The sequence below is a fragment of the Callionymus lyra genome, chromosome 2 (genome assembly GCF_982586985.1).
Source record: "Callionymus lyra chromosome 2, fCalLyr1.hap1.1, whole genome shotgun sequence".
Lineage (NCBI taxonomy): Eukaryota > Metazoa > Chordata > Actinopteri > Syngnathiformes > Callionymidae > Callionymus > Callionymus lyra.
The window spans coordinates 28,027,468-28,038,310 of record NC_141819.1 but is presented as its reverse complement, the minus strand read 5'-3'; the positions used below and the strand labels follow the sequence as shown (position 1 = coordinate 28,038,310).

General features: G+C 36.3%; 1 protein-coding gene across 1 annotated transcript in view; it reads left to right on the top strand.

The window, feature by feature from the left end:
- Window positions 1-7,532: 7,532 nt before the first annotated feature.
- Window positions 7,533-10,843, top strand: part of tp63 (tumor protein p63) — a 30,638-nt gene continuing 27,327 nt past the window's right edge. The window contains exon 1 of the mRNA XM_087784441.1: window positions 7,533-7,600. Within this exon, the coding sequence (XP_087640567.1) occupies window positions 7,548-7,600 (53 nt within the window). The 5' untranslated portion in view covers window positions 7,533-7,547. The remainder of the gene's footprint in view (window positions 7,601-10,843) is intronic.

Below are 10,843 nucleotides of genomic sequence, written 5' to 3'. Positions count from 1 at the left end.
TGCACATAAACTAACTTGCATGTCCATACTTCGCTTAAATAATAATAAAACTTTCTTGTTCATTATTTTGGCTCCAACAAAAGCAGACGCAACAATATTTTTGGCAGCCGAATTTGACCTCTATTCTATTTTCCTTTTGTATGAATCCATCGTCACCGTTCACTGTGGCAGTTGAATTTGGATCTTTTGTCTCTGCTGAAACAAACACAGTGTAGACAATGACATATCTGAAGGGCCACATCATGTACTGTGACTTTTAAGATGAAAAAGACGATAATAAGTAATATTAGTAGATAGATGGATGGATGGATAGATGGACAGATAGATGCACAGACAGATGGATAGATAGATTAGATAGATAGATAGACAGACAGACAGACAGACAGACAGACAGACAGACAGGCAGGCAGGCAGACAGACAGACAGACAGACAGACAGGCAGACAGACAGACAGACAGACAGACAGACAGACAGACAGACAGACAGACAGACAGACAGACAGGCAGGCAGGCAGGCAGGCAGGCAGATAGATAGATAGATAGATAGATAGATAGATAGATAGATAGATAGATAGATAGATAGATAGATAGATAGATAGATAGATAGATAGATAGATAGATAGATAGATAGATAGATAGATAGATAGATAGATAGATAGATAGATAGATAGATAGATAGATAGATAGATAGATAGATAGATAGATAGATAGATAGATACAACTTTATTGACAAAATAAAGAAAAAATAATAACTGTTCCAAAATTGTATTTGACCTAACCTTTTCGTCTCTGGGTCAAGGTGGCCTGAAAACAAATGTGTTTGTGGTATACCTTTTCTTGGGTCAGCTTGAATCAGAGTCATCTCAAGGGTTAATTTAGTTTCATCTTATTTAGTTCAAACAAACAACTATTTTCTTGTGATATATATTTTTTAATATTATTATTTGTAAAAATATCATTATTTAGACTAAAAGGGAACACATTCTGATACAAACAATGCATATCCAGAATTGAAAAACAATGCCAAACTAAACAGAAATAATACTATTTTCTAAAATTGCAGTTAAATCAGGTTTTTTATTTAAGAGCATTTCCACATCATAAGTTCAATAGTTTTAATGACTTCATGACGTTAAAGGGAGAAGCTGCAGGTGGCCCCCAGGGCGACACTATGTCTGACTTTAAATCTATGTGTTTACAAAAATAAAGTAAATCTTCATATATTCTTATACCACATTTCTATCCAGTGTCTACTACATGAAGAAGTAGAAAAGTATCATATTTTGTCCCTCATTGACATCATATCCATTTCTAACTGCCAGTTTGCTAACCTGAGTGGATCTCTCACTTCTGGTTGACTGCTGCGCTCGTCGCCGCAGGCCAGATAGATTTTCCCAAGGTGACAACAACATGATCTCAGGTGCGCAAGTCACCGTGTGACAAAAGGAGAAAAAAAAAGTTGAATCATGCCATGGGAAAGCAATAATAATTGTCTGGGAGTCAGAGTATTACCGTACGTAATGATTCAGTGCGCTGAAATACTGGTTGTACTGGTCTCCTGGGAAAGCGTAAGCCGGTTCAGGCCATTGATCTTTTGTGCCGTTATGGATGTGTAAAGCTGTTGTTAGTTCATGCTCTACCATCTGAATGAGTTTGAATAGTTATTGTTATTAACCTCCATCTTCACCTCAGGCACAAAGATGACATTTTTAAAACTTGGGTTTGTAGTTTGAAGCTATTTTGTGTTTTTACTTTTTGCAATTTAAAACTTCAAATATTTGTTTTACACCATTATTTATCTTTTTTACTCATTTGTTGCCGTTAGAAATAAATGTTGACTATACTTATTAGCCGCCATATGTGGACCAGCTATCTTCAGCTTAACCCTTGTGTTATCTCAGGGTCAAGGTGACCCGGGGGCCCGGAAAAAAATGTTTTTGTGGTATCCCTTGTGTTGTCTCTGGGTCAATGTGAATGACCTCTACCACTGCATATGAAATGATAGAAGCCAGGGGACAAACACATCGGGCCTTCGGGTCAGCCTGACCCTAAAATAACAACAGGGTTAAAAAAAAAAAAGTAGCATATTTTAATTATTATTGGTTGTTTTTAAGGGGTTAAATCACTTTTACTCATAGTTGTTTTTCTTTCATGGGTTTCTTGCCTTACTGTCCCCCCACCCCCCTCCCCTCTACTCCCAACTAGCTGGGTAATGGGAATAAGTGGTAAAAATTAAGGTCATTTAAAATATAATTATTATTCAATTATTTAGAAAGGTCAAGATCTTTATCTGTTGTTATTTCTGTAGGTCGTTATTTAGAAAATGAATGGCATTTTAAAAAAGCTAACACGTCCGTAACGAAAAAGGGTTTAGAGAGAGCATCCAGTTTTCGTCAATTTCTTGAAGATTATAATGTTTGGTAAAAACAAAATGTGCTTGTTTGGACAAATGTAATAATAGAAAATGCAATAGAAGTTTACATTAAGCGCTGATAACAAGATGTTTTCATTTTTTTTTCATGATTATAATCACTTAAGTTCTTAGATCAATAGTTATGACATTGTACTGACTTGCCATGTTTTTGTTTTGTTTCTTAGTCACATGCTAGACAAGAAGTAACTACTGGTTTTATCACTGTAGTTTGATTTATGATAAAAGACATTTAAGGCATCACGATGTATCGACGAAGCACGACTCCAGATTGTGACGTAAAAGTAAGATGTGTGTTGAAACGGCTGTTGAAAAGATGGAGCTGTTATTGCTTTTGAATGATATTTTCATGTTTATTCAAATGAAGAGTTGAAGGATCAGTGGATGAGTGAAATGTGCTTCGACAAGCCTGAGATTACTGTTGAAATTTGCTTGTTTATGTGTTCCCAAAAATGAAAAAATGTTTGCCCTGAAGTTACTGAAATGATTTTTTAGAGCCGATGTGTTATCACTTGTCTTTCACAGATGCAGCTTTGATCCACAAGTAGCGCCAAAGAACCTCACATCGATTACCTCATCGGGATTCCAACTACCATCTACTCCATCGCCATTGTTGCCACCCTGTTAGCTAACCAGCCAGCTTTCATAGAGTATTAACAACAACTTCAAGCTTATACTCAATTGTGAGATATTGAACATTAGAAGAAGAAGTCCTTCCAAGGTCGTATACTTGGACTTGTGTTCAGATTTCATAAGTGTCCGACCAAACTTCAGTCGCCACTTTCCTCTTCCAATATTTCCCTGGCGGAGCGTCGGGAACAATGCCGAGTTGCCGGGCAGTTTTGTACATAGGCTGTAAATTATCGCGGCTGCGACACGGCACCGGACACTAGCGGTTTTGACTCATCTGGATTTCCCCTGCATTAGTCACCAACTGGAATATACACACACACACACACACACAGACACACAAGTATGCATTCATGACCCCCTGACAGTGTGAGAGTGATTGGCCACGCTATGGTGATTGACACTCATCCTACATCCCTCCATAGCATGGGCCGCTGCATCAGCTGCTGCACCAACTGCTCTCTGGCATCTCCTGTGTAAACTCTGAGCGAGCCGCATAATGCTCCAACATCGATACCGAAAATTAATTACGGAGCGACACCGGCCCCGGTTGCTATCTTGTGGTCTGGGATCCGGATCCGGTTGCAGAACCTCTAATAAGAAGCTGGTGAGAATAATAACCACATTAAACACGAGTGCGCGGCGACTGATGACAGTACCAGAGATGACACTGACGTAGCCGCGAACTCATAAACACTGGCATACATCTGACGTGAAGTAATGAGGGTCCAGTGACCGCGGCCCCGACTCCAGAGCCCCCGTGTAATTAATGATGTAAGGGTCTCGTGTGTCGGCGTAAATATCGACTGGTCACTTTGTCCTTGTTTCGTCCATCGTTGCGGTGAGCGTTAACGTTTTATTGACGAGAAATCAAGATAATAATCACATTCATCATTCATTCATTTATATTGCGCGCGGGAGGGGGGGGACGGTTTCAATTATTTATGATCTAAGATAAGATATCACTTTGATGTCCCCTGGGGGGAAAATTCAGAATCAGAAAACTTTTATTGCCACCGTTGTAAACACAACACTGGAATTTTCTACTGATAGAATTCACATGTAAAAAGCTGCGTTGTAAATAAGTAATAAAGTAATTAAGTAAAGGTTATTTGTAAAGCGCCTTTCTAGACCAGGGTCAAAAAGCGTTTGAACAATCAAAAGCAATACTCAGTTCAATTATGTACTTTAAAAAGGGCCAAGACACATAAGACAAACACAGGTGTCCCAGAAAATCAGGTTAAATCCTGCACAAATGAAAGTGTCTTCAGATGTTTCTTGAAGGAGTCAGTAGATCCATCAAACACAGAGGGAGATGAAGATCAAAATATTCAGTTTAAAAACCTATATACTAAATACTTTTTATTTATAAAAGCAGTAAAATAGCATCAATGACTTTTTCTCAAACCAAAAAAATATAATTAGAAGTCTTTTTACTTCTCTTAAAAGAGTCAAATAATTTAGCCAAAAAACATTTAGTATTTAATTAAAGGTTTACACTCTAAAGCCGAGCTGAACATGTCTATACAAATTAAATAATGACAAAAAGTGTGTTCAAAATGTAATCAAATAAATTAAAAAAATATTCTGTCACATTTTATTATGCATTATAAGTAAAATAGTTAAATGTGAATTTGAATTATAAATGAATAATGCTCCTAGATCATAATCACTGAGTAAAAAAAAACAAATAACAACAATATGAAGAGATTTAAGGCATATTATTGTATCAATAAAAGACAAATCTTAAAATCCTAAGTAATTACTCGCTCATACTCTCATAAGTGGCAAAAAGATACGCACTGTTTGCTAACTTTTTTTGAATAGTGATGGCATTTCAGCACCGACAACTTCAGTTTAAAGCTTCACACAGATTTATTGAAACCCTATTTTCTCTTATGTTCAAATATTAACTTCATATTTTAATGATCTTTGGTCACCTGTCCTAACAGAGGACTTGGGTTAGACAGTAATTGCTATTTGTTACTTTACCTTCTCTTTATATTCATCTGATTTTAATGATACATTTTCTCACTTTTAATTGATCTTCCATGAATCCATTTCAATATATCTTCTTTAGATCCGAGGTGTGTCTCTTGGCACTGACCAGATCCATCATGGCTGTGTGTTGTTGTCTTAATAACCTTCATTAAATCAATATATTTACGGTGAGAAGGTAACGCTGGCGTTCAGGAGCTAATACCAGTGTTTACCTGAGAGACGCATCTTTTAAGAAACAGATGTGTGACACAGAGGTCACAGAGGTCGAGCGCTCTCTCCAGCGGTGCCGACCGAGGCTCCGAGGTCTGGGACGTTCTACACCTTTAATAACAGTACAAGACGGCGGCTTAGAGGTTTGTGTTCCCTGGATACACCACATCTATTTAGTAGCATTCCCCTCGCTCTGACCCAGCCTTTTATTTTAGCCTGCTGATTCATCTGCTGCTCTGCCAACCACACCAGACCTCTAGGTTTACGGTGTCACACTACTTGGGTGAGAATCTGATTGGCAGCTCGGTGCCCAGGAAGTGGCACCATATCTGTGAGTTCTTAAATAAGAGCTCGTCTAGGCTACTGTACTAGTTTTTTTTTCTTCCACCCACTGGAGACTTGGCCAACATGTATGCCAGAGCTTTTCTAGTGATGCAGAGTTGTCACCTACACCTACAGCCTTTTTTACGATGCATGACTGACGATAATGAAATGTGACTCCCAAGACATGGAGGACAGAGAAACACACAAGGTCAGCCTAACCCACAAGTCCACTGTGAGGAAATAAACAAGGTTTTACAGCAGACATCTTGTTCCCCGGAGTGAAGGGAACATATTAGTTTCTATATTCACGCAGCTTCTCCTACACTTTATCACCTCGTCGCGGCTGCATAACCACACGTGAAACTTAACAACATGATCGTAGTGAGTTCTAAATGTGTCTAATCTCATCATGTGACCATAGAAAATATATAGGTGCGTAGATGTCAGAGCAACATACTTATGTTTTAATCAATAATAATGATCAATACAGTACATTTTATGTAAACCATAATCATCTATTGATTCAAACAACGTGCCTCGACGATTGAAAACATTTCCAAAGTCTGAGGGTCATTTTCCTCAGTTTAAAATATGTATTTTTCAAAATTACATTTTAAAATGTACATAAAAGTTCATTATGATATTTAAATAAAATGGAATTAAATTGAATTGAATAGAAGTAGCTACGCTAATTCTGGATCACTGTCTCTCCTGTCTGTCCGTGAAGAAATAAGGATCCTTTGCCTTCGGAACTTTCAAATGACACATCTGTTGGTCTGATTCCACTTTTAAAAATTGGCCCTTGCTAGATTTCATGCTACCTAAACGTGGCCCACTTCGAAAGTTTGGACACCTTTGATTTATAACAATTAAACCTTTCTTACCACAATTGTGGCCCTTGAGTAGATGTCATGCTGTCTGTCTTTGTTATAAAATGTAAAATTGACACCTTTTGAGTGGCTTTTTGACTCCATGACTTAAACTAAACCACCTCAAACTACAGCTGCTAATTCCCAATTACTGAACACATTTTTCCTGTCTGCTCTGGAAGTTCTCACTTTTGTTTTGAGCTCAGTCAAGGTATATTCTAAACTTCTGACTGCGATATCTCTTGGTATTTTACCTTTTTGTTTCAATATATTTTCAATTCATCAAATGTGGCCCTCGTGGAAGAAAGTTTCAACCCCATGCGAAAAGAGCTTGTGCCAGTTATTTATATTTTAGGTGGAATTCTTTATATCTATATTCATAATAATTCTTCAAATTTTAATTTAATGTTTACGTCACAATATTCAATGAGAAAATGTCCAACCAGAGGAAGACGTAAAAAGTAAAGCATGAACTGAATAAAAGGTGAATATTGGGGACTTTTGGTGGTGAAAATTAAGCTTTGATGGTACTGTTGAATTTCTTGGTATGGTGTGAATGTCTTCCCTCGCAAACATCTTAGTTTCTATATGTGAAAAATGACGCTAGGAAGACACAAGCCGATTCTGATTTCACCATATGAGACAATTCTGAAAATAGCATACGTTCTATTGAGTTCCTCTTTGAAGGCAAAAAGTCCCGTTGTCGATTGCTTTGAAGCGAAAAACTCAAACCTCAACCCACAGACCTTAAGAGAATGTGCGTGGAAATAACAAGCCAGTGGAGTGTGTGTTTGTGTGTGTGTGTCAGACGGTGCTCAGGGTCAGATGAAGTAGCTTGATATCTATATCCTAGCAACTGAGAGACTGATATTTGGTACCACGATTGGACGGCGAGCTGACACTGGCCCCTCCTATTTGTAGGGTCATCTAAGAAAGAAATACCCAAATTCATAACATCTTTCAAGCGTCCTGCACTCTGCACTGTAGCCTCAGGCACTTTAAAACGTTTTTTTTTGTATGTTTTTATGATTGTATATTTACATACATGATTTAAAGAGAGAATTTTGGGGAAGATTCGTCATCATGAACTCACCGTACGCAGCACTGCAGTATTATCCTGAGTTTCCACTTCACAGGTAAGTCTTTGGACGCAGGTGTTTGACGCGGATATAAAGCATCTATTTATTAATGATAGCCTTTTATAGTGGCAACAATATCTGGAGCGTACAAGCTGGGAATCCCCAGACTTGACAGTCAGACTGATGGTGTCTGGAGGACGCTTGTGTTGGCCTCAGCTGCTGCTCTGTCCCGGTATATTTCTGTGCCCGCTCAACTTCAATGTGGCCACAACGCTCGTCTGACGGACAGATGACATCCTCTTTAGGTTATAATGTCGGATTCATTGGTTAAAAAAAGATTAGCATCGAAACTACTGGGATGTTAATAGTTTATCATATAAAAATATCAGTGAAGGATTATAAACTCTGGGTAAAAAGTTCATATTTTGCCAGATTTTGTTTTCATTATTGTTTCACTGTAAACATATACTATTCTTCAGCTTTTAAAAATACATCAAACTCATCATATATATGTATTTTTCAAGCTAAACACATCAGGTTGATTATAAAAGTCCAACCAAACATTAGGCCGAGGAAACAAACATTTAACTCAACATGATAATTAAGTAATAATGAGAGAACTTCATTTGCTTGCTCAGTATTTTCATAAAGTGCTACATAGCCAAATAAATGTTCAACTGACCCTTCATGTGCTGGAAAAAAATGCTGAGTATGCAGAATTATTGGAGGTTAGTTGAGCTAAAGAGTTTATGTGTGGAGTCAAAAAAAGACATTGACATGAATGTGGAATATATATATATATAAAAGATAAACCAGAAACTTTTTTTTGCCAGTGCTGTAAACACAATATAGGATGTTTTTTTGTACAGAATAAAATAATGGAATAAAGCTCAACCAAAATCAAGTTTTATCAATACTTCAAATATTTAAAAAAGAAATCTAAAATGACGATCTCAATTTTTGATCTAAAGATTTATTTATAGCAAATAAGTCACTTTCCAATCAAGACTCAATAATACGTGTGAAACAGTCTTTAATTAGAATATTTAAAAGTTGGTAATTTCTTTGTCTACTTCTGTTTAATGAAGTTCCCTTAATTTATACACACTACATACTTATATTATGAATTCACACCAGGTGAAATTCAAACAGGCGATTAACTTAATTAAAAAAATTAAAGAGCGTGAAGGAGATTCATCTGAAAAACAAAATATTCGAGAGCCACTTCATGGATTGATCATCTGTGGTTATAATGTTTAAATATAATATATATATTTTTTCAAGTTGGTTTCAAAAAGTATAGTTGAAAATGGAAGTTAGATAATAGCGAAAAACATATAAACATATTTACACACACATTACATACTTAATGCTCAAAGGTGATCACACATCGATATGTATTGAAAAGCCATTTTTTTTGACTGAAATTAAATTTTGAAGACACGACAAGTGAAGCAGATTTAAAAAACATTGTGTTATTTTGACTTTGCATCAATACATTGTTTGATCTCTTATACTTTGATTTAAAGTCTGAAAGGTGGCCCCTGAATCTCTATTTTATCTCCGTCATTTTCGCCCCATATCAAACAAGGAGGTGCACCTGTTTCATACCTACTGCAGTTTGGAAGCTTTTTCTCCCCATAAAAGTTAGGAGATAAGCAGAGGAGAAACTTTGGGGGCCTTCTTTTGTTTTGCAGTCATGTCCCTCTTCCAGCCAGGTTGACAGATGAGGGGGAGAGGGTCTTAGGCCTTTGAACAAGTGATTAATAGGGACACTGGAGAAGGGCCCCGATCGGCTGGGCTGTTTGTTTTGATTGCATTTTCATCGGTCGCTGTGCCCAACCTGCCAGAAGACAATGGCCCTCCCTGTTTAGTGCTGACCTGTGACCCTGTCTCGTCTGCAGGCGATGTGCTGTCTTTAAGTGGAGGCTGAACACAGCCTTCGCCTCAGGCTACCTGAAAACCTCTGTTGTAACCAGAGACCATGAAGCAGACAAACAGCAGGCAGGACCAGGTTAAACCGCTCGGAATACTGTTTCAACATTCTAAAAGTCAGAATGGCGGTGACGCGGGTATAAAATAATCTATTCAGCTCCTGTCTTTTGTGCAGCTTTACTCATAGAGAAGTAGAAGAAAGTTGATATGAGATTTAAAAAAAAGTGTTTAACACTTCCCTAATTCATTATTTTACTTTTTTTATTGCTTTATATTTAATTTATGTTAGTATACATCGAAGTGTCCATTTTTTATATGTATTATTTATATAATCATATTATTGTATATTTTAATATATACATATATTATTTTATTTCTTTGTGTCATATCTCTTATGTATATATGTATATACATACATACATAATAAAAAATAGAAATAAAAGTATTGTATTAATGACATAAACTGAATTAAAAAACACACTCCAATATACTTGAGCATGATTTCACTTTTTTTTTTTAAATATATGTTTTATTTAATGATTAATAAGAGAACCAAAAGCTAGGTAATTACTTTTTTCGAATATTGAAAATAAAAATAAAAAACAGAAAGTAAAATAATATAAATATCGTGAACTACATGTCAGCTAAAACGAAGCAGTGGTCATTGAATGCATCATGGTGGTGTCGCTGAGGTTTAGTGAAAAAGGTAACAAAAATAACATTACTTTAATGTCTTTCTTTATCGTTTTTCGCTGTTATTGAGGCAAAAACACTCTGTGCTACATTCACCTTATTTTAAATAAAAGCGTTGTTTGTGCTGCATCTTAACATTTAAGCTAGTTAGCATCACAACCGAAAAAGCTATTTTTTTAAATCCCAATAAACATGGTTAAATGTCGTTTTCCACGTTATTCATGGTCATAATTCCTTCTCCTAACATTACTGTAATGTGTGCTATTAGCACACGCTTACTATGTATGTTGTTTTAGATATATAAACGTTGTATACTTGCTTTAAATTCAAGCTAATATGATGTTGTCATCTCTGATAACTGGATTTCAAAATACTTAATGATAGTTATTTTGTTTTATTAAAATGCTTATAGTTAATCAGGTATTATTTGAAATATTGAGTTAAACGCTTTTAAATAAACTTTTTAATCTTGCTGCAAAAATAATAATATCATGTTAGACTCCGTCATATGTTTACGAATCCATCTTGATTCCAGACTTCACTGTCACTCCCACATAATTCAAATAATTTGTTTCATTAGATATGCCCGTGTTTGTAAGTCAGGTATTAATATCATTCAGCACACGGTGTTGGGGAATTCCACATCCTTAAATAGTGCCAGCTTCAGATTAT